The sequence below is a fragment of the Podarcis filfolensis genome, assembly GCF_964270895.1.
Source record: "Podarcis filfolensis genome assembly, chromosome: 12".
NCBI lineage: Eukaryota > Metazoa > Chordata > Lepidosauria > Squamata > Lacertidae > Podarcis > Podarcis filfolensis.
The window spans coordinates 36600649-36625862 of record NC_139614.1 but is presented as its reverse complement, the minus strand read 5'-3'; the positions used below and the strand labels follow the sequence as shown (position 1 = coordinate 36625862).

General features: G+C 42.2%; 1 protein-coding gene across 6 annotated transcripts in view; it reads left to right on the top strand.

The window, feature by feature from the left end:
- PIP4K2A (phosphatidylinositol-5-phosphate 4-kinase type 2 alpha) overlaps positions 1 to 25214 on the top strand; it is a 177861-nt gene that overhangs the window by 124531 nt on the left and 28116 nt on the right. For all 6 annotated transcript variants that reach the window (XM_083579941.1, XM_083579940.1, XM_083579943.1 and 3 more), the window contains 2 exons: positions 10128 to 10225; positions 12481 to 12577. In XM_083579941.1, the coding sequence (XP_083436067.1) occupies positions 10161 to 10225; positions 12481 to 12577 (162 nt within the window). In that variant the 5' untranslated portion in view covers positions 10128 to 10160. The remainder of the gene's footprint in view (positions 1 to 10127; positions 10226 to 12480; positions 12578 to 25214) is intronic.

Below are 25214 nucleotides of genomic sequence, written 5' to 3'. Positions count from 1 at the left end.
ACCACCAGCAGCCCACCCACCCACTTGCCACAGCTGTTGTAAATAGAAAGGTAATATTTTCCATATCACCAACATAGTACATTTGCTAGACAACTGCTACTTCATTAATAGTATCAAGATTCCCATCCCTTTTTGTGGGGTAAATCAGTATCCACATCTGCTTCCTTTGGGGCAACATCAGGTTCAGTTAACATGATTTTCCCTAGTAGGCAGTCCTTTGTCTTTTTGGAATTGCTGTATCTTCTCTGAACCTGTTCAGGGTTTTGTGGTGTTTTCTGGAACTGTAAGTACAACCATCTCGGAAGTGGAGTCTGTATAATTAGCTGCAGGCTGGCTTGATCTGAGCATTCTCTTGGTGGCACTCTTGATACTGTGTGGATACTCCTAAAATCTGTTGATTACAAGTAAGACTTGACACTTGACTTGTATCGAGACGTAAGCTATAGATTTGCCAATATAACCATGTAATGCACCTTGTGATGGCCAAAGAAAATGCAAAGACCATCCCGTCACTGTCAGCGACAGTGGTACCATTGACACACCACAGTAAACCTTTTGTTAGCTGTTTACTATGTATGTGCCCAAAAGGGCTCTTTTGCTCCTTCCCACTCACATTGGGAAGGAAACAAAGCATGATCCCTGGCTTAGCATTTCCACCCGAAATGAGGATTGGGCATTGTTTTGTACCCAACAAACCATGAACTCTAGCCAATGTTTGCTCTTGGCTTACTGATCAGGGTTTGTTGGGTGCAAAACAATCTACTATCTCTGTTTTGGGTGTAAATGCTAAGTCCACGGATCATGTTTTGTTTCCTCCCGGCATAAGCTGAGAGGGGCAAAGATTTTGCCCATGCATTGTAAGACATTGGTTTTCGAGGTACCATGAAGTGCATATGCAACCATTATTTGTGCATTTGTTATTGTTTAAGCTGAGCTGCAAGTTGTGTTTCTATGCTGATTATATTATTGCAAATCTTGTATCACCATTGTTGAGTGGTTGGAACTGGTGGCAAAGCACATATAAAAAGGTTGTCTTTGTGTTGCCTTAGAGCACATCACTCCGGAGTAAGTTAGCTTGTTATTAAAGCATATGGCAAGCCCCCCAACTTAATTCATTTCTTTACAGTTAATACTTTTTTCACTTTATGATTTTCTTTCTGGTTAGAGGTACGCAGTCTTTCATTGCCCCCCACCCCTGAATCATCTGCTTTTTCTTGGCAAACTTTCTCAAGACTGTTTACAGTAGCATCAGCAGCATAATTATTAGGACTGATGGGCTTGCTAGATAATATGCAGTCACTTCCCCAAAATGCTTTTCAGTTGAGCAGATTGAATGCAGGCAAGATGAAAGTACTCAATATGCCTTTAAGTTAATTGCACTCTTGGAGACACAGGACCCCTTGTATGTTGGTTTAGTGTTATAGCAATCAGCCCCCATGACTATGAGCTGGTTCATATGTAAAGCTAAGCCAAACCATGGTTTAGCATGAATGGGCGAGTTCCTGAGGAAACCCCAGTTTATTTCACTTCAGTGCAGCAATGGCAACACAGGAGGAACAAAGCAGCTACAATCTTCTCTTTGCCATAGTCTGGTTTAGCATTACAGGTGCCTTCTAGAAGACAATCTCTTCCCCTAAGATAAGATGACATCACTTGGATTCCAAATCAGAGTGGTTAAAAACTGCTAAAAGCTACTATGCACCAAAATTCCAAGGTTAGAGCCAGGTTACAATTCAACAAAATAGGTTCTTAACTTCAAAACTATTAATGGCGATAGGATCTTACAGGTTGAAGAATTAAGCTTATTTTCCATCCCTTATATTATACAACTTCAGCATAAATTTATATTCCCAGAGTGGCTAAGTAGTAAGGCAGTAGGATACTGAAATGAAAAATGGCTGTCATAATAGCTAATGCTGCTGATTTCTAGCACATGATTGAAGCAGATGCATTAGTATGTAAAATGCCATATGTACACATGCCTTAGCTATCATTAGCTATAATTGGTGTATGCTGTTAACCAGGAAATCCGTCTTTTGGTTGCATTCTCTAATGCGCTGTAGAATGTATTTTTTGGTAATACCTTCCATTAATATGAAAAGTATGAATCTGGTGGCAGTGGTTCTGCAAGAGGAAAAATGTAATACCAAGTTGTGAGAGCAACTGAAGCAAGTCACTTCACTTAACCATTACTTCCTCTTATTATTGCTCTGTTTGTTCAGTGGTGAGTATTTTCACTTTTTAAATACAGTAGCACCTTCCCTCAGTTGCATGTGGCAGGTCTCTTTGCATTTCGGCATAATGGAAGGAACTTGGAAGCTTCTAGGTATTAGTCCACAGAGGCAAGTAATTTATCTTGAACGAATTAGAAACCTGTGGCCTTCCAGGTGTTGTTGGACCCCAGCTTCATCATCATCCACAGCCAGGAAGGTCAATGGTCAGGGAGGGATAACAGAAGAGCTGCAGCCTGCTATAAGGTGCTGAGAAGCACTTGAAGTTGATATCTATAAAGGAGAACTTGAGTGTTCCTTTTTCCTCAGGAAAAACAAATTCAGTAGCAAGCTCATCTCTTATATGAAAAAGTCTGCATTTGCTGGTTTGATATGAAAAGTACTATTTTCCTAGAAAAAGAGGTGTTGGAACTCACCATGAATGCCTCCCTTGTTTTCTTATAATGCCAATTGCACCCACCCGAGAGGGACCGGAACTGAGTTCCAGTGAGTTCCGGCTGGAAGAAAGACCTGAAAATACCTATGTCGAAGTTGGTCCATTAAATATTTAATCTATGTTAAACAGATTCATGAACTTGGTAGATGAATAGATGAATTGCTGCTCTTCGTGATTTATTTATTTTTAAACTTGGGATTAATTCCCAACTTGCATGCATGCTTTATGGTATGTGGAAGTGGTGGGGGGACGCAGGTGGCGCTGTGAGCTAAACCAGTGTTCCCCAACCTTGGGCCTCCAGCTGTTTTTGGACTACAACTCCCATCATCCCTCGCTAGCAAGACCAGTGGTCAAGGATGATGGGAATTGTAGTCCAAAAACAGCTGGAGGCCCAAGGTTGGGGAACACTGATCTAAACCACTGAACCTCTTTGGCTTGCCAATCCAAAAGTCAGTGGTTCGAATCTGTGTGATGGGGTGAGCTCCTGTTGCTCTGTCCTAGCTTCTGCCAACCTAGAAGTTTGAAAGCATAATATTGTGAGTAGATAAATAGGTACCACTGTGGTGGGAAGGTAAACGGTGTTTCCGTGTGCTCTGGTTTCCGTCACGGTGTTCCATTGTGCCAGAGGGGGTTAAGCCATGCTGGCCACATGACTCAGAAAAGCTGTTTGTGGATGAGCGCTGGCTCCCTCAGCCTGAAAAGAAAGATGAGCGCTGCTCCCCATAGTTGCCTTTGGCTGGACTTAACTGTCCGTTGTCCTTTACCTTTTACCTATGTGGAAGTGATAGAAAATTCATGATGATTGAAGTTGTCTTTACTAGCGGTTAGAGCTGAACAGCACTGAGAAACCTACTTGAATATAAACTCACTTATTTTAATTTGGCAATGCTTTGTGCTCCACTATACAGCAACAAGTTTAAGATCTGAAGCACTGAGACTTTTGATGAGAGCTGCAGAGGAAAGCTTACTGCTATTGGTGCTTTCATCTATTTTGTGAGGGGAGAGGGGGAAGCTCTTATTTTTATTGATCCAAGTTTGGTATGGTTTCTTTACTTATTCTGCGTGTTCTGTATTATGTTTTCCTAAACACATGGATGTTTGTTGCAATTGTTGCTACAAATCCTAAGCATATGCAAAGCTTTGGTTTCAGTTCAAATTCCAGTATTAGTAATTGTTCTGCCTCCTAACCCATGTTTGAATCGGCCTCACCAAGCAACATAATTGCCGGCAAACTACCTGTACTCGATTTATACCTGTCTGATAACCCTATTATGCCATTCTATCTGTCTTGTTTTCTGAGGTGTAGGTTCTTGGAGAGGTTTGATCATTCTTGGCTCATTAGTTCACAGCTGTCAGCATTTGCTATTGCTAGCATTTAATTCAAGTGTACTTCAGGGGTCAAGAATATATAAAGACTGTTGAGCCACTCTGCCACACTGAGTTTCTGAAATCATAGTTTTGAGAATCACCTTCACTTTTTCAATCTGAATGCTAAGTTAGGTGATGTACTTAAATGTGGAGTTCTGCAAGTATCTGTTTGCATTTTAATGGTCTAGAGATGGCAAACTTTCCAATGCTTATCTTAAAGAGGAAGATAAAATTAAGCAGTTTCCTTTGTGCACTGTTACGAAGATGACAAGATTCTCCTCACTCAGTTGGATACTACATGTTTCACTTTTGGTGTTCTCTTTATTCTAGCTTCTGTTGGAGAATTTGATTTTTGTCTGTCTGATTCTTGCCAAAAGGATGTGTATTGATTGCCATCCTTTTTATATAACCCTAAGAACTGCGAGTTGTATGTTCTGCTGATTGTGAAAAATTTGTCACCACAACAGAGACCATGGAGTTGGCATGTTTACTTTGCGGTCTTCTTCAATGAGTTCTGCAATGCTACAGCTACATGGGTTAAAGCCTAGTTGCACACAACTACACATTTGTTCTGTAGAGACTTTTATATGTTAAACAAGTCATGTGAACTGGCCTCTACCAAGACACTGGAAGCACAAATTGCTGTGTGGATTCTTCACTTCGAATCTCTTTAATGGAGGGTGTGTTGTTGACAAAAAATGATGTTGTGTGTGCAGTTATTAACCAGCTGTCTTCAACAACTATGAGTGACTGGATGGCTGGAGTACTGTCACAGTGCTAGCAAATGGAGCAGTGCACACACGGATGCCATTCCTGCTATATATAGGTCTTCAGGGATTTCTCTGTGTACCCACAAGAAATCTTTCTGGACTGATCTGTGCTCACAACTGAGAAAGGGAGTATGGCTCCATAGTCAGTAATGTTAGCTGACCAACTAAAAATTGTAGACCTTTGTTAGCTAGTTATGAGCACTATAGGCGAGATCCAGCAATAGATAAGTCTTGAAAGAATATATATATTAAGGCTCAACTTCTAGACACATTTTTTGCTGGTTTAGTGGGATTTCCTGATTCCCTCTCCCATTTTTGCCAAGACTGGCAACAGTGGCTGTTTGTAATTAGCAATTTGTTGGGCCATTGTTTACATAAAAGTATGGTACCTGGAATGCATAGAGTTATTTCTTTGATCTGGAAGACCTGGATTCATATCCCATGTCTACTGTGGACTTGGAGTGACCTTCCCGTGGTCAGTGAAGTAGGAGTAAAACAAATGTATTGGAAGTAAAATAAGCTTCTTAAATATGAGTAGTCCAAACTTCAAAAGTTGCTTCTTCTAGCTATGTATACTTCAGATGGTATTTGGATCAGTTCCATGAACTCTGAGTAGTAATAGCCTAGTTCTTTGATCTTAACAGCTGTTTGACAAAGGCTTGTCTTGTCAGTGGTGCAGAGTGACCTGATACTCAAATTAGACATGTCATGTAGGTCAAACAGGATTCATCATTACTTTGGCCTAACTGCATCATACTTCAGACTCAGCATTGTGTTTATTTAGCTGACAAGAAGATCAAATATCAATCCAGAAAAACAATTTTGTTAACTTCTGTGCACGTTCTCTTTGCAGATATCGTTTCTGGTGCTCTTTATGTCTTTTTCCCATTTCTGTTAAAGAAGAAGAAGAAAAAAGCCAATAATATTGCAGCTGCCACATCCTCAAGGCACTTAATTCAGATTAGTCGCACTGTATCTGTTGGATTGCTTCTGAAATAAGTGGTTTGAGGATTGTAGTCTCCCTTACATTCCCCATGGCACAGACACCATCTGTTCCATTTGCTTCTTGTGGCGGCTTGAGCATAATACATGGATTGCAGCCTTTTTTTTCTTATCTTGAGCTTCTAGTGAAGAATACATTTAGTTACTAGTCCTTGTTCATAGTATACTTTCTTCAGCTTGTGAGTAAAAAATCATCTTGGTCTCCTAGCTAGAAAGAATGAAAGGTTTAAAAGGATGTTGACATTCTTGGTTGGAGATGGGACACCATGTAACCTCTTAGTTTCTAAGAGCACTTAAATAAACAACTTTTGTGTTTTTGCTCTTGCATGCTATGGCAGAACCCCAGTGGAACTGCTAATGTGATCCCTGGAGGATTAATAAACATCAAAGCAGGAAATGTTTACTAGATGCTTTAGAAGTATTGCATGTTGAAACTCTTGGTTAAAAGCACATTTGGTCAGTGATGAAGCCTTCGTTTACTGAATTGGAATGACTTAAAAAGTGGGATACTAATATACATACAGGGAATTTTTGAAAAGCCTTCTATCCACAGGAATGGTGGCAGCAATGGTTACTTGAGCAATATCTTGTTATAAACTACGGTTATTGTCCATAGAACTGGGGGAAGTCTCATAGTCATAAGAGCTTCTCTCTGTGTTCTCGGCAAGGAATGGAGTCTGTGGTTCAACGCCAACTGCTGTGTGCTTGACAACAATTTCTAACTAGGTCTAGTACAAAACCATTGCAATGGCTATTTAGGTTATTTTCACTCTGTCTTGCAACTTAAAAAAGAATCCTCAGGGTAGCTTATGAAACACAATATACACAACAGGGATCTGTGCTGCTTTCTTCTCCTGCAAACAGTGAGGGCAGGACCCAGGTGGGTAGTTTGTTCCAGGCAGGCTGACTGCCACTGTGGGAAGATAGAAACCATTGCTTTCCCTAAGCACCATCACCAGAGGCTGCTTCCTTTCTTCTCCTCTTCACCTGCCCCCTCCCAGCATTCTAGTCCACAGAGACATTTCTGAACATGGGGGGGGGTGGAGTTCTGAATGGAGACTGCACTGGATTTCTTCCAGTCTTGTAACTCTCTCTAGCCATATTAACGCAGCTTTGTTAATATAAAGCCAAGGATAGCTAACCTAGCTGGCCCTAGCTGGCCCTAGATGGTGTTAGACTATAACTTCTATTACCCTGGCCCACTGACTGTGCTGGTTAAGGATGATGGGAGCTGGTGTCCCAGTGGCATTCAGAAAGCCACAGGCTAACTGCTAATTTAGAATGACATTTACAAGCAGGAGTAAGCCACAGCAAGCCTTGAACTTGCACACTTCCGTTCTCCCTATCCTCCAGGAAGTGGCGTTTGGAAGCTTCAATATTAACCATGTTAGCCATGTGAACTTGTGGTTTGTCTGGAGTGAGATACCACGGGGTCAGGTCTGGACACTAAAGCCAAACCATGACTTAACTGCTGGCCGCACGGCGACAGCAGCAGTAACGAAGCAGCTGTGACTTTTGCCCCAATCATGTTTCGCTCTTGCTCGTTCACACTTCGCAGTGGTTTGAATTGTCCAGTGAAACTTAGCAGAATTCACTTCCAAGGTTTTGATCTTCTTCACAAATCATCTGAACTGTCAGTTTAAATTCTGTATTTTAGAGTTATACCCTACATTCACAATTGTATATGGGGTTGAAACACAGATAGCTAAGAGCGTATAAAAGATAATAGTTAAAAAGTAATTAATTACAATAGAATTAAAACAATGTAAAAACAAATCTGTTGAAATGCAGGCAGTAAAAAAAAAAACAGCACAGCACTATTAAAAGCTCTTTCCTTAAAAGCAGTCAATTCCCCAAAGCCTGCCAGAGCACGACAGATCTTCACTTGCTGGCAAAAGGACAACAAAAAGGAAGCCAGACTAGCCTCTCCATTAACGGAATTCCAAAGTCTGGGAGCAGCCACTGAGAAGGCCCTACCAAATGTGCCTAGAAGAGTGATGGGACTGAGAGAAGGGCCTCACCCAAAAATCTCAGACCCTGTGCAGGTTCATAAGGGAGAATATGGTCTTTCAGATAGCCTGGGCCTAAGCCATATGGAAATGGAATTGCTGGCCACCAGATGTAGCAGTGGCCAACCCATTAGATGGTGGATGGGAGAGATTGGTGGTAGAGGTGTGTGGAAACCTCTGGCTTGTAATGTCTACTGAATGTAGCCTACTGTACAAAGTTAAGAATTGCATCTGTTGCTGTCCTCACTTTTGCCTCTGGCCTTGCCAACTTAATTGCCTCTGGGGACATCCACCACTGTCATGTGACACACACCCAACTGTTGCTTGTGCATGAATTTAAAATGTTCCCAACCCCTTGTATTGAAAAACAAAGGCAGTGTGTGTGTGTGTGTGTGTGTGTGTGTGTGTGCATGTACACATGCGCTCTTCTTGGAACCAGACTGTGATTTGCTTGTTTTAAAAACGAGGAGTTACACTTCCCTATGAAGGACAGTCAGATTAACTATAGCTATTATAGATCTGTTAGTTGTCTTGCACGAACTGCTAGGCCTGCTCTGACTTACAACTTTGAAGTAGAAATAAGATTTCCTTTGCTCAATGTGCATTCGCTTAATACAAAGGGTTTAGAGCAACAATAGATGTTATAGTCTTCCCATCCCAGAAGCTATGTTCTGAATTTTACAAAATAGGGTTTACTTAACATCTGGACATATGTTATCTAAACATGGAAAAACTTTCCAGACAGTATGCCCAAATTAGATCCTCGAACAGCTGGAGAGTGGTTGCATCTGGATGTCTCAAAAGATTTTAGATTGAAGTAAGAACACAGATTTAGCATTTTGGCACACTTCAGATAGCTTGGATTCTAAAAGGGATCCCAAAGCATGTGAACTGTAATTTTTTTGAATACAGTTCATAGAACTTACTTTGTACACTAATAGTTATTATGGTATGTTACAGTTCTTAATTTATCACACACACACATGCAGACTACATTCACCCTTTCCTGACTTATCAAGGTGCTCCTGGTGTATCATCAGATGCTGCTGTGGTTCTTGTGGGCAATGGAGACCTGAAAATGTTTACCAGATTGGTTAGTCTGGCCAGGGCTTTTGCACAAATGAAGTTGTCTTAGGCAGAGTTGAGCCACTTGCAAAGGTTTCTCTCAGTCCTGCTACCTTGAGATCCTTTTAATTAAAAATCCTGGGCTTTTAGCACACAAAGCATTTGCTTTGCCTCTGAACAAAGCATTCTTCCCCAACATACCAAAATTTACCATTATCATATTCAAGACCATTTCCTTAGGATATAGGAGGGTCCTATCCCTTATAAAAGTACTCTTTCTGATTTGTAGCAACATAGTACACAGTAACCATTGTTTTTCATGCAAATGGCACTTCACCGGATAAGACAAAACCATCGTTCTACACTATGGCACAGAATGGTTCAGCTTTGTCTGGCTTCTCCCAGTCTTCAAAGCCAGGCACCAAAAACCTTGAAACAATAGAGTCTTCTTCAGTTTCTGTTGACCATCACTTTAATTGAAGATGCAATTTTGAGCAAGGCCTGAGAACAAAGGCTTCTCAAAGCTTGCCTCGCTGTGCCTGTCTCCATTGTGTTCAGTTCCAAGCTATCTGTATGCAGTTAGGCAAGCGTCTGTGGCATTCATACCTTCTGTAATCGAGTGAGTCTGCTGGGGGGGGATGTCAGTTGTGTATGTGATGTAAAATGTCGCTTTAGTAGTAAGAAGGAAAAGTTGGAGGTATGCTGAACAGACATAAAGGGATATGAAAAAAGTTTATTCAGAAAAGGGAAATCATTTTTAAGTTTCTTGGGAGGGGGGTGCTAGATCTCCAAATTGCATCTTGGAGTTACAGAGCTGCAGGAATAACACTGTTGTTAACAGTACCTCATTCTGTTTTTAAACACAACAATTGTAAATTGCCCTGCTTATAAAATTGGTTCTACTGCTATGGATTTGGGAATAAAGGATCTCCTGGGTTAGGAATGTCGACTGGTTTGCCATTTTATTTTAAGCATTAATATGCTGCTTAGTTATTTGCATTCTAAGCTACATGCATAAAAACAATCCATAGACAATAAACAATTAATGTAACACTACTTTAAAATGCGTGCTGCAAGCCTTAGTCACCCACCTGCACTTCAGCAAATAGGTTACCTGTCTAATCTCAGCTGGGAGGGAGCTTCATAGACTTGGTCCCACCACTGAAACTATTTTGTTATATCCTGCTCTACTATTGGTTTGCCTCAGTGAATCTGCTAATTCAAATTTTCTCCTCCCCTCACATAGATCAATGAACTGAGCCATGTTCAGATCCCTGTTATGTTGATGCCAGATGACTTCAAAGCATATTCCAAGATAAAAGTGGACAATCACCTTTTCAACAAGTAAGTGAAGCAGTTAGTTGTTTTTCATTTGGTTTATAATATGGTTTATGTGATTCAGCCATTTGTAATAAGCTTAGACAGTGTAGGGACGACCTACTGCATTTTTTGTCATATGGCACAGAGTTTTCTGTAAGTATCTTATGTCGAACTGTGACTACAAACTTACTGGAACATCTGCATGTCAAAAAGTGGTATTTGTTAATGCAGGGATGGCCAACATGGTGCCCTCCAGATGATGTCGTCTTAACGCGCTGCAGAGGGTGACGGGACTGAAGCGATGACCCATGGGAACTGCAGCCTCCTTGGCAACAGCGAAGTCAGGAACATACCGTATTTTTTGCTCTATAAGACTCACTTTTTCCCTCCTAAAAAGTAAGGGGAAATGTGTGTGCGTCTTATGGAGCGAATGCAGGCTGCGCAGCTATCCCAGAAGCCAAAACAGCAAGAGGGATTGCTGCTTTCACTGCGCAGTGATCCCTCTTGCTGTTCTGGCTTCTGAGATTCAGATTCCCCCCCCCCCTTGTTTTCCTCCTCCAAAAACTAGGTGCGTCTTGTGGTCTGGTGCGTCTTATAGAGCGAAAAATACGGTAATTGCTCTTTCAGTCCTGACATTCTCAGCAGCGCATCAGGACAACAGAACAGAGGAGGGAGGAAAAGATCCTTTCTTGCTCCTTCACATCCTGCTTAAAGGAAGGCAATTCAAGAGCAGAGGAGGTTTAGGCCCATTTGCCTCTAGAGTTTTATAAGGCAAGGCTAGCATAGGTCTCTTCTGGAAGTAAATGGGCAGCTGGAGCAGTAGCGTAATGTATTTCTGATGAAATGCCATCAGATGAGGAACTGCATCTTCTGTGAAGAGCAGCTGCCATTACAGTGCAGTACACTAGACTTGTCTCACCAGGCATGAAGGCATGAATGTCTCTTTGCTAGGTCTGAGTCCTGCAAATGAGGTTGGTGCTCTGTCTGAAGTTGCAGGCTCACCGATGGATCCAGGTTCTGCCCCCAGGCTGAGAACCTGCTTAACCAGGGGAAGCTGACGCGGTCAGTGGAAATCCTTTCCCTTCCTGCATATCAGGGCCTGCCAACAGGGCCTGCCAACAGCTACTAATGCAGGCTTGCCTGGATTAATCTTCAAGCAGTTTGCCTGTCACCAACCATGGTGAGGCACTGGTAAGCACCGGCACCTTAGGACCTTGGTTTCATTAAAGGGGCATGTAAGTCTAGCTAGATGAGCTTAAAGCTATCATAACACTCTAGATTTCCATATGAGCTCACCCGCTGGCCCTGCATGATTCCCTGCAGAGGTTGGAATGGGTGTTTTTGAGACAGCAAAACACACTCTGGCCTTTTGTGCCCCCAAATAGCAGAAGAATGCACTTTAATTTTGCAGGCGTTCATTAGGTGCATCCTCCTCATTTCCCTCTTATAACCGACAGTACTAGAAGCTGCCAAAAGAGTTAGTGCAGTAAACAGCATCCTAATCACTTAGACTACGGGTATCGAACTTGCAACCTTGGCATTATCAGCATCATGCAGTAACCAACTGAGCTATCCATGTTGTTAAGCTTCTCTAGCTCTGCACTGCCTGACAGCGGTTCTCCAGATTTTAAAGGAGTTTTTCCTTGTTCCATCAGGAAATACCAGTGATTGGATGCAGCACCAATATTATTATTATTATTTTGGTATGCAGAGCATGTGTTCTGCCACTGATCTATGAATTCCCACCCCCCACTGCCAATGCAAGTTCAGTTTTTGGCGGCCTTCCTGATGTTTCTGGAATACAATTCCATGATCCCTGATTATTCCTCATGCTGGCTGGGGCTGATGGGAGTTGGGAGGGCACTGGATTAGTTGAGCTGGAAAAGGCCTTTTCCGGAGGCTTTGGATTGCTTATCTCAATCTAAGTAGACAACATTAGGCTAGATGGACCAAATGTTGGGCACTGCTGTGCTATGTTTTTTTTAAAAAAAAAATTGCACATGACACAGGCCTCACTTTATCTAGCTAGTTGGACCTTCTAGGGAAATTCTTGGGCAAAATATAACACATTAAGTTCTTGAGCAAAATATGATGTTCAGTTCAGAGGTTTGTTACAGTTCTGTTTAATGCATGTTGATGTAAATATACAGTGTTCTGTATTATAGTAACTGTTGCTGTTTTGGAAGGTACTTGGTCTTGTAGGGGAGAAAGCTTACTTCTGCAGGTTTATCTTTATAAATTCTTAGCAAGTTTTTCCCCCTTCAAATCTTCTGTTTCAGAGAAAATATGCCAAGCCATTTCAAATTCAAAGAATATTGTCCAATGGTTTTTCGTAATCTGCGAGAGAGGTTTGCAATTGATGATCAGGATTTTCAGGTAGGCTATCTACCTTGATAAACAATATTGATGATTTCCAGCTTTACAGGCTGCAAGCAGGAGGGGGAAAGACCTGATTTGGGATCATTATTTGGTGGTAATTAAGTGCCCATATTTCATGAATGTGCTCTATCACTGCCTGTGGTTGGGACTGCCTGATCCACACTTGATACTTCTACATTTAAATTGTGTTGCAGCTGCTGTTCCTCCATCAGACCTCTTGCTCGTCTTCCCTCCATGCCTGGGGTGATCAGCAGGCCTGACTTTGCCCCACGGCAGGAGGGATAACCTTAGGCAACAGCTGATGGAGGAATGAGGATGAAGACCTGAAGAGCAATATCTACAGTTTCTGTGCCTTGGTGTGTAACCTTAGCAAAACTTTATTAGAGAGATATAAGGAAAGTCCTAACGGCACAGTTTTAGCGTCGGAAGTAGGTACACTGTGTTCATATCATCAGAAATTTTTGTTTTGTTCCACAAGCTTGTTTAGCATGGGCTTCCTCAGAAGTATTCTGAAATCGTACGTGGGTAACAAATGCTCCTTCCCTCATTGTGGAAATGATTTGCCTTGCCGACATATTTTTACACTTTTCAGTTTGTTTAATTTTCCTTCCACTTCTTTCCTCTCTGTCATTTAATATGGTCCGTGTACAAATACCTGCAGCGATAAAGACTCCGAGAGCTAGTAAAATAAAAATGTATTTGGCTAAACTATAAGGTTAAGTTAAAAAAACCCAAAACACTAATGTTTAATAAGTGCGATGAAGAATCTTACAATAAGCTCCTATATGGATCTGCTTGATTGCCGAGGTCATCTTCAGAGAACCTGCTCAGGGTGCCCACTTTCTGGGGTGAAGGGGGTAGCAGCAAGAAGGAAGGAGCCACTTCTGACGCCTTGCCCCTGGAACCTCCCTCCCTCGGAACATCTGCCAGGCTCCCTCTTTTATTTTTAGAGGACCATGGAAAACACTTTCCCCCTTAACATTCAAGATGGTGTGGTCCTTACTGCTGTTTATGCTTCTGTGTCATATCCGTTGGTTTCTTGTGGGTGGTTGTTTTTTTACTGATAAGTCTTATGCTTATTAGATTGAGAAATCATTGTGGCTGAGACGCAGGATACCAGTGTGTGGAGAAGGGGTGGCCATATCGTGAGCTTTTGCCTGGGAGAGTTCCAAATCATATATCAGCAGCAAAACTTGTCAAGGTATTGGTAAAATGACTCCCAAAGGCAGTGTGTCTAGACTCAGCAACACGTTATGAGAGAAGGCAGTAGTAGCTGAGGAGTCTTTTCTCATGGTGGCAAGCAGGTGATTTTGGGGAGCATAAGTGGGTGATCATTGGGTTACTTGAATCTTTTAACACTGACCAACTGCTGATATTACGGTAAGGAACTTAACCATCACGTCTGCCATCAGTGATCCTGATGAGTCATCCTTGAAATAACGAAGGGGGTTGATATTTGATGTTTCTCCAATTACCTAACAGGTTGGGGTTTTAATTTAAAGTACAGTGGTACCTCAGGTTACATACGCTTCAGGTTACATACGCTTCAGGTTACAGACTCTGCTAACCCAGAAATATTGCTTCAGGTTAAGAACTTTGCTTCAGGATGAGGACAGAAATCATGCTCCGGTGGCGCAGCAGCAGTGGGAGGCCCCATTAGCTAAAGTGGTGCTTCAGGTTAAGAACAGTTTCAGGTTAACAAATTTCCGGAACAAATTAAGTACTTAACCCGAGGTACCACTGTATTGCAAAAAGGGCCTTCAAGCTAAAGTTGCCCCTGAGGCAACTTGCAAGTGACTTAGACCGAAGGGGGTGGGACTTGTGTATTTAAATAAGACAAAATGTACATTGATTATTTAGATTAAGAGCTAAGCAATAAGATGTTCCTACACCTTTTCCAACCAGTAGTTCATTACTAGCCCCTCGTGGTTCTATGCAATTGGCATTGCTTATACAGTGGTACCTCTGGTTACGAACTTAATTCGTTCCAGAGGTCCGTTCTTAACCTGAAACTGTTTTTAACATGAGGTACCACTTTAGCTAACAAGGCCTCCTGCTGCTGCTGCTCTGCCGCCGCACGACTTCTGTTCTCATCCTGAGGTAAAGTTCTTAACCCGAGGTACTACTTCTGGGTTAGCGGGGTCTGTAACCTGAAGTGTTTGTAACCCGAGGTACCACTGTATTAATAAGTAATGTCTGTTCCCCTCCTTTGTTGCAAGTTGCAGTATTAGGAATTTCTGGTTCCAAGTAACATTCAGAGAGGCATTCTCCTCAATAGGGGAAATAACGTTTCATCTGAAAACATCGAGCTAAAATTTTAACAGCTGTAACTTAAATAGAAGCCTTTTCGTCTTGAGAAATGTGTTATTCAGCCAGAAGGGAAACACAAGCACATACTTGCAACTTCTGCTTTGCACCTCCCCACCCCCCCTGCTTCTGAAATTACCACTTCCTTTTGTTTCACAGTCAGCTGAAGTGCTCTGATAACCACTGCCATTCTGACACACAATATAGTATGGCTATAGTAGCATTGCAGATTGAAAAAGGGAGTGCTTGCAAAGGCGCATGCAAGTCAACTTGTCCATTCTTCCTTTTTGAAGCACTGAATGTTAACTTTTTCTACATATTAAAATATTTTGAGGTGGGGGGGAGAAGCTGGATTTGTTTCTAGCTCAATGAAGTGCACAGATGGCTTCTGTTAAGGCAGCAGAGATGGTTTACAGAGATAGGAAGTAAGATTGTTTGTCTAACCAGGATATATGCAGCTTCTTTTAACCAGAGCCCAGGCTATTTGTCCAGCATTGGCCACTCTGGCTGGTCCATAGAAAGCCAGGCCATTGGTCCATCAAGGTTAGTTTTTCCTTCAACCTTTTCAGACTCGGGCCCCACATGCAATTGGTGACTCATGTCTCAATCTTTTACCATATATTTGCATGGTGTGGCGCTCCTGTTGCATCGCAACCCACCTCGGATTCAGGCCGTAACCCACTTGTGGGTCCCAACCCACTAGTTGAAACTAGTGGTCCATGCTGACTAGCAGTGACTCTCCAGTGGTTTAGCCACAAGGGACATTTCCAGCCCCATACTAAGATAACAGTCTTTAAACCTGTGTATCACTTCTCGGCCTTTGGGCTAAGATCAAATGTAGTGTGTAGTTTAAACCTGCGACCTCCTTCTACATGTAAGGCTGATGGTCATACAACAGAGCTTTGGTGGCAAATGGATTCTCTCTACACCCATAATTTATAGCAACTCTAATTTCAATTACTTGAAAAATATGGCTTGCAAATGCCAGCCAGAATTCATTCTCAGCTATTATCGCTGTTATCGCTGAGCAGTGTGCAAGATGAACATGGGTAAAATGGCACACTTCCTGGTTTGTTTAATAGGGCATGTCGGTGTAATTAAAACAACTGTTCTCCCCAAATGTCTTTGCTTGGAATCTACAGTAGATGTCCTTGATAAATTGTCCCAGAGGCTAGACATAATGTGTTTGTAACATGAACTTTTCAGAATTAGGACTGCGTGTAAGTTGCGGCTATTACACTGAGATCTGAAATCCATTTTATGGAACGCTTGCAAGCACTGAAGTTTCAGAATCGCCTCCTGCACTTAAAGAAATGAATTGGTGTCTTATTTCCTAACCAGCAGTTCAAATTGTGTGAATTGTTGTGCTTAATCTCTGTATAAGAACAGGGGCATCTGGCTCCAGTTACTCTAAATAGTTTAAGCCCAAATTCACAAATGTCCCAAACTCACTCTCTCGTTTGAAATCAAGACGTTCTGGTCTCAGTGGTGTTTCTTCCAAGTCAGCATGCTTAGAATTGCTTCCTGAATAGTTTTTGAAGGTGCTGCAAAATGTTTTGTTTATTGAAAGTTTATATAACAGGAGAGGGCTAAATGGTCTTGATTTTTAGAATGTGCTTGTTAATGTTCTTCACTCCAGTGAGAGACCTAATCAATAGCTGTCAGACCACTGCCATAAAAGTAGGACAGTCATTAGCAGATGACTTTGACCTTTATCAGGCAAAAGGCTTACTGGGTTTAATCAGTTTGCTCACAAAGAAATAGCAAAACATCTGTTTGTTTTTTAAAAAATCAGCTGCTTCAAAAAACATATTGTGAGTTTCCTGTCTCAATTAAGATACCAGCAAAGGTTTCTCAGGGTATAAGAGGGTGAACGGCAGTTCTATTATTTTCATCTAGGGACCATATTTTTATCTCTTAAAATCAAGAGTTCACTTATATACTTGAAATAGTTTTGCACTCTCAGTGAACTTGTTCAGGGAGCAGAAATCTAAGATGGCCACCTTCTCCCCACATATTTGTAAGAGAAATGGAACAAACTGCTGATCTCTACCTTAATACTACCTTTGTGAAATCAGATACTCATATGATGTCCAGCATTTTTCATATTCCAAATACACTGGTACCTCGCTTTACAAACACCTCAGGTTACAAACACTTTGGGTTATAGACTCGGCTAACCCGGAAGTAGTACCTCGGGTTAAGAACTTTACCTCAGGATGTGAACAGAAATCGTGAGCCAGCAGCAGCAGTGGCCCCATTAGCTAAAGTGGTACCTCAGATTAAGAACGGTTTCTGGTTAAGAACGGACCTCCGGAACGAATTAAGTTCATAACCAGAGGTACCACTGTATGCAAGGACATTTCTTCAGAGTTGTTGATTTTCTATTTGAGAGTAGAGATCTCCCATTTTAGTACCAAACTTCCTGAGATGTTGTGCATTGGGCTCTTAGTGTCTTTGATTAGAAAAGGCACTATGTGGGCTTTAAACAATTTTATTACAAAATGCCCATTGATGCCTTGCCATCCATGACATCTTCCATCCATTGTGTAGACAGGGATAGTGCCCGCCAGCATCTCTGCTCTAGAGAACACCAAGCTCTGGTCTCCCTTCTGATGATAAACCCACAGTTCTATGATTCATGTTTTGTGCTCGTAGTATTCCTTGATAATCATATTTTCAGAGAGAAAGGTAGCAGCCCTTTGCATTATGGAAAACTTGTTTTAAGATTCCCTTTTGAGGACTTTTGTGCACTGAAGTTATTTAAAAGGGCCATTGTAAAGATGGCAATGTAAGATCAGAGCATCTACCAAGAATTTTATCCCAGATTTTACCCTGATGCATCTCACCTCTTGTCAGATACAAGTCAAACCAGCAATTATTTGTAATTTAAAGACAGAATGATGTATCTGTCATTTCTACTTAACCCTAACCTTTCTAAAAAGTTTTTTTAAAAAATATCCAGCTTTATCACCCATTTCTTCACCTCTGAAGAAAAAGATTTCCTCTACTGCATTTTTTTCTAACTCCCTTTTTAGGATAACTTTTGACATACTCAGTATGTAGATTAAATATATTGCGCGATTGCATAAATAATCTTTAGTCTTGTGAAAAGAGCAATTATAATTTAATGATATTAATATGCCAACGAGAGTATAAAATATTGGAGATTAGAGTGGGCTAATTAAATTGACCTTTAAATCCTTCCTACCCTCTTGGAGTCCGTTGCTAATCCCTAAACTCCCATAGTGCAGATAAACTTCAAAGGGAAATGAGGTGGCTTTTCCTCTGTCCCCACGCTGCTCCTGCTGCTTGAAATTTTCATTGAGAAATGTTAAGATAGCACATGTCACAGGACGGAAGGCATCTTATAATGCCTCTCTGAGTAACCAGCTTGTGCAGGGAAACGCCAAGACTTTCTACCAGCTGTGGGGCTTACGTAGTGTTACCGGAAAAATCCGAGGGCTCCCTTGGACAAAAAGTAAAGACACCAACCAGAGTAAATTGAAGCAAATCAGCAGCCTGTAGGCTTGGTCTTTATTGAAGAAAGACTGTCGCGACAGGGTGCTCCCCTCACTTGCAGGTGAGAGGAAAGACCCAGAAAGATGGTGTGCAAGACCTTATAAAAACTTTTGAAATTCCCACCCTGTAGGTCAAGCCCACCCCCAGAAACATCATGCATACATTACAGAAAGGAGGGGTTGAGGGAGGAGTTGTGGTGGTAACCTGAGTGTCCTGTCACCTGGCTGATTCCCTTCTCTCCCCCTCCCCACGAGTCACTTCCAGGAGACAAAGGGGAGTTGGCAGTTTCCTGCCCCCAGAGGGAAGATCTGATCATTGTCCTTTGTTTCAGTCCATGCTGAATCCACTCCCATATGCAAGTTCTTTGTGATCTTGATTGTCTTCTGTCTAGGACCATCAGGGTTGGCATAGCAACTGGGCAGGGCTCCTGTGGATGTGCTGGGATGGTGAAGGGATTATGGCTGGCCTGTATCAAACCTTCCCCATTTTGTAGTCCTTCCTTCATGGAGTAAAATAAAAGTCGAACAGTGCAAATCCAATGTATGGTTGATTTTCTATGAATTTATAACAGAAGCGTAGCGTATGTAGTGTGTGAGTGTGAGTGTGTGTGAAGTTTGTACAAACTGAATGATGGGGGGGTGGTTTCCTGCTACAGTTGTAAAGGATTCTCTCTGTTCCCCCCGTCGCTCCCTCCCCACACTATAGGAAAATCGCTAATGTCAGAACTTCAATTTTTGCTCAGCTCCCAATCTATATTTCCATCCTGCTTCTTTTTCTGCTACTTTACCTTCCCACCAGAGCGGTACCTATTTATCTACTTGCACTTTGACGTGCTTTTGAACTGCTAGGTTGGCAGGAGCAGGGACCGAACAACGGGAGCTCACCCCGTTGCGGGGATTCGAACCGCCGACCTTCTGATTGGCAAGTCCTAGGCTCTGTGGTTTAACCCACAGTGCCACCCGCGTCCCTTTCTCTTTTGCATACCTCATGCCAAATCTTAACCCACCTGTCTCCCAGTGCCCAGCTTGCCTTCTCTGCCTCTGTTACCGTTGTTTCACTGGCCTCCTACCCTGGTGGTGATGACTGGCCAGCTGAATTATCTAGACCAGTTGGTGGGAACATTTTCCAGGCTGAGCTCCACGTTCCCTTCTGGATAACCTCCTGAGAGCCAGCCGCATGCCAATAGCAGCCAGAGCCAAAAGTGGGCTGTGCAGCAAATCTGAATTTTACCTTTATACAATAGGCTAGTTTCTACATAGGTTCACCCACCTCTCTATCCTCCGTTGGGCCATTGAGGGATGTGGAGGGCCATTGAAGGACTGTATGTGGCCTCCGGGCCTCAGTTTCACCACCCCTAATCTAGACCCATTTTAATCTGGCTTCAGGCCTGGGTATGGCACTGAAACAGCCTTGGTTGTCCTGACTGATCACCTGTATTGGGAGAGAGATGTAGGGAATGCTTTCCCATTGATTTTTCGTAAGGAAGTAGCATTGCAGGGCTTCTGCATGGCCTCATGGCAGTTCTTTAGGGCCCTGCTAGGTTCCACCTTGTCTCTAAATCACTGCTGAGGAGTCATCTGGGAATTCAGACTGCAGTGCCACCCATATTCAGGTGGTTCCTTTACTCAGTCTGAATCATGGGAAATTGTGCAATGGAATGGATGAGGGCTGAATCTGAATCTTGATAAGGCGGGTGTTGCAGGTAAGTAGTTCCTGAGTGCGCGAATTGAGTAGACAATATGTTCTGGATGGGGTGGGACTCCACGTGAAGGAACAGGAGACATTCCTCTATTTCAAATGGTTGCCTGAAATCCAAGTAGCCTCAGTGACTGCATTCTCATGCCCACCTCTACCTGGTTTGCCAACTATTGATGTTCCTGGTCTGGGATTACCTGACATCAGTGATTCATGATCTGATAATTTCCTGGAGGACTATGTCACTCTACTACATCTTGCATCATCATCATCATCATCATCATCGTTGTTGTTGTTATATTGAATTTGTTAGTCACTTTATCTTGCTTTGGACAACCCACAGTGCCTTACAACCAACCAAACTGTCATTATATGTGGGATGAAATAGGGTTTTATGTCATCAATCCTTAAAGCACTACACTGCTGATAGGAGATATTGAGCCCAATTCAAGGTGTTGGTATTAGCTTGCAAAGCCCTGAGTGTCTTGGGATCCAGTATCTAAAAGAGCACCTTGCAATTTTTACTGGCCTTGCAATCGGCATGGGAAAACCTGCTCCTGGTCACCCTGTAAGACATGGCCCATGGGATGGTGGCACGGAGCTGGGCCTTTTCTGTGGCAGCGCCTCAGTTCTTGCTTTCCCCCTCAGTGTTTGGGCCTTTAACACAAAGGACATAGAATTGAACAGAAAAATTGCCATCGCATGCCGCACTAACCTTTCTGCTCTGTTGATTTTAAGACCGTAATTTTGCCTGGACTCTTAAGAGAGGAAGAGGCAGATACAAAAATATTACTAAATAATAATAATAATGAAAAACAAATAAAGATTTTTTTTAAAAAAAAAACCTGTTGGAAAGAAGCTGTAAATTTCTTTGGAAAAAAATAAGCTGGGCCTTTTTGGCTTCATCAGGCATATAATGCATTGGATCTAACAAGTGCCTGTACAGCCTCTGGCATGGGACATCTGTTTTGGTTTGTTTGAAGTTGTAAGTGTTAAAGGTCAGTTTAAATTTCATGACCTTCAGCAAATGCTTTTGCTCGACTGTTCTCAGTGCACATGGAAAATCTTTTTATTGACTTCTGCAAATACATCGTGACATTTTCAAGCAAAGGTTGCTAAGAAGGTTGCAGCCATTGGATAGATATAGTCGTGGGTTTGAAATAAGCTGGCATGTCTCTCAACTACATTCAATATCTGCAAGTAGTCCCCATTATGAGGGGGCAGGGTAGGTCTTGTCCCCATAGCTTTTATGATGGCCCCACTACTTAATGAGTTAGTGCCAGAGATGGGTGCCAGGAGAAGGTGAGGAATACTCACATGGCTTCAGCGAAATTAACTCTTTATTCAAAGAGGCCAGGCAACTCTTCCCAGTAGAACTTGCCCCTATGAGGCAGTTGTGGAGGACTGAAGGTCCTCGCCTTCCCATAGCTCCCTATGTCTCCTCCCTTGGTTCCTTCTTAAGCAGTCTGATGCTCTGTCATCTTGCCTGCCTTTGCTCCACCCTTTACATACCTCTTTGGGCCCTGGGAGACCAGGTGGAAGGGGAGCTGGTTGCAGCAGGAGGGGGAGACTCCCTGGTTTCTTCAGCAGTCTGCTTTATCCCTGCCTCTTGCCCCCCTCCTCTCTACCTTCTGCCCCAATTCTGCACTGCTCACTGTCACAGTCTCTTCCTTCTCACTTAAATTACCTCTTCTGCTTCTGACACACACACACAGAAATTAGTAGTGAAAACCTGCAAAAGAGGATAGCCAAGTCTGAACTTTTAGTGTGGGTTGAACTTGGGCTGGTAATGCATTTGCAGGCAGGTGATGATGGTGATGTTCTCTTAGGAATCATAGAATTGTTGAGTTGGGAGGGATCCTGGGGGTCATCTACGATGCAGAAATCTCAACACGTGGTCCCACTATTCTAAGTCCCCCAACAAAGCTTGCCATCAATACCTTACATACTGTTTTTCTTAACCAGTTTTGGCCATTGTTCTTTTTCCTTGTCCCCCCCCCCCCCGCCCCCATTTGGCATCGTATCTAAGACCAGTGACCTGTACTGGAATCTACCCTCTCCCTTCTCTCCCCACCCCCTTTAAAAGTTAATCCTGAGAAGAAATTCCCCTGTTCTAGACAGTCTCTCGATTTCTCTGCCCAGTCTGGCCTTAGACCAGATGTGTCGGAATATGGTTGCTTGTAGGCCCAGCAGTCTTGGCAGATAGCAAAGGCCTTTCCTTTGAAAAGCTGAGACCCCAGAATTTTCAGAGCATGGCTTCCAATTTGACTTCAGACGAAAGTTCCTGCAATGGAACAAAATGCCCACCTATGGTTTCTTTGTTCTGGCTAAGATGTCCTTGGGCAGCAGGGGAAGGAATTTTCTACCTTAGAACTTGTGGAAATGGATTCTGAGATACTAGGCAATGCAAAGTCAGGATAAGTATTGGCCATATAGATCTCATGTGGGAGAAGATCGGCCCCCCTCCCTCCAGATTTTGAAATGCCTTGTTTTTCTAGTGAAAATGCCTAGTAACCAATTTCTTTTAAAACTGCATTACTGTACCTTTATAGGTTGTGCAGAATTGCTGTCTTGTGATCTACTTTGCGGCTAATGAACCAACTTATTGAGACTTTTATAAGAAACGTTAAGTGGCCGTAACCGCCTAGAAAAGTTGAAGTGTCAACTTTGGGGGTTTTTCGAGGGGTGTGTGTTTCAGGTTGTTTAAGTGAAACTGACGGATAAAGCAAGGTATCGAGTTTTTTAGGTTTTTTAAAAGGTGTTTGGCCACCAGATTGCTGCCACAATATGTTGTATCTTGTCTAGATGCTTTTTCCTGTGCCAATTTCAAGCCATCAGTTGGATATACTCAAGCCTTCAAATTTGTGGAATAATTTTTGTTTCCAAGGTGATGTTATGAAAGATGACATTTTGATCTGGATGTCAAAACCTTCATATATAGAAGACACAAATGGATTTTTGTAGTGGTTTGATGGACACCAGAATATTAGCTTCAGTATGAATTAGGAGAAAGAACTTATTAGATGTGTTGGTCAAAGTTGGCAAGATAAGAAGTATGTTTTATAGAAAACTCATGGGGAAATTCTCATGATATTACAGTTCACATCCCAAGTATGTTTAACTGAATGCACCATACGGTCAGTTTAAGACATTGAGTAAGCAAACTAAGGCCCGTGGAAGGTCTGCGAATCAGTTTGTTTTTACATGAGTAGAATGTGTGCTTTTATTTAAAATGCATCTCTGGGTTATTTGTGGGGCATAGGAATTCGTTCATCCCCCCCCAAAAAAATATATAGTCCAGCCCCCCACAAGGACTGAGGGACAGTGGACTGGCCCCCTGCTGAAAAAGTTTGCTGACCCCTGGTTTAAGAGTTTTGATGAGAAAATCAAAATCTTCTTTTGATTTTTCTGTAGGGAATAATTTCACTTAGCTGTAATTTGAGGACTAAAGCAGTCCCAAATGACATATTGAAATCAGCATGGGGGGAAACATCATAATACAGGTTTTTGTTGTTGTTGTTTTTAAAAAAGAACTGGATTTCCAGGATTCCTGTGGTTAATACATCATGACTATTTGTGGAATTGCTAACGTTATATACTCTCGTGATTGACTGTTCTGTGCTTTTTGGAATATGTTATTAAATGGTTCTGTATTATAGGCATTGATCTTTAGGCAAAAGATTGATTCCTAGTTTATTGATAGATCTAGAAAAATAGAGATTTGTGAGGGATGATAGGTATCTATGCCTAATTGGAAAGGCTTCCATGGGGCCTGCATGTCTTTAATAATCAGCTGTCATCACCACTTCTGATCTCCCTGACTTTCAAACCAAAGAGCTGCAGGATTTCCTGAAAGTATGGAAGTGGAGCTTCTCCAACCCCACAGGTCTCAGTTGTTCTGTTCTTGTTCTCTCCTTCAAACCTGTAACATGGACCCAGGCTGGTTAGGCATATGGGTGAGACAGATCCTGATCTGGATCAAAGTTAATCAACCAGAATCTTTCAATCTAGGATATTTTATTATTTGTTGTCCAAGGGTAAAGCAAGTGAGAAATAATAGGTCACCCCTGAAATAAATTAAACCGTATATTGTAACTCAATCCTACACTTGCTGTAGATCCTAGAATTAGTTGTACTAATTGGCAGATGAAAGCATAATAATACTAATTTATTATTTATACCCCGCCCATCTGGCCAGGTCTTCCCAGCCACTCTGGGCGGCTCCCAGCAGAATATTACAAACACGATAAAATATCAAACATTAAAAACTTCCCTAAACAGGACTGCCTACAGATGCCTTCTAAAAGTCAGATAGTTCTTTATTTCTTTGACATCTGATGGGAGGGCATTCCACCAGGCGGGTGCCACTACCAGGAAGGCCCTCTGCCTGGTTCCCTGTAACTTCGCTTCTCGCAGTGAGGGAACCGCCAGAAGGCCCTTGGAGCTGGACCTCAGTGTCTGGACTGAACAAAGGGGGTGGAGACGCTCCTTCAGGTATACTGAGTTGAGGCCGTTTAGGGCTTGAAAGGTGAGCAACAACACTTTGAATTGTACTTGGAAATGTACTAAATGTCAGTGGTATAGTGGGTTTTTTCCCTGGAGCTTCCCCAGGCAAAAGCTAAGGCAAAAGCATGTTCATAATGAACCCTTTCTGTATTGTCTTCAAGGGAGTGGGGGGGGGGGACAGCAAGTGACCAATCAGCTAGGGTCCTAGGCTTCCTCTGGTGTCATATGTACACAGGATGGTGATACTGAATATAAATAGTAGATAATTTTGCCAGCTAGCCACGTTTATCTTAGGTCACTGCTATCCTTGAATATATATACATGTGGTTCTTACTGGTGGTGGTGATCGTTTTTGGGGTGGGGACTAGAACAATTTTCAGGCTTGTGGCTCTTGCTACTTATAAAATCTATAAGAGTGTTTGTTAGTGGCTTCTATAGTAAATTATTAGTTGATACTGATAGCCTTTTTGCTGTGCCTATCAATTATTTTTTATTGTTTCATGTTGCTTACTTAAGCCATTCCGACTCCTTCCTGGAATGCAGATTATTGCATATTTAATGATAACAGCACCACTGAAGGGATCTACATGTAAATAAAGATTCA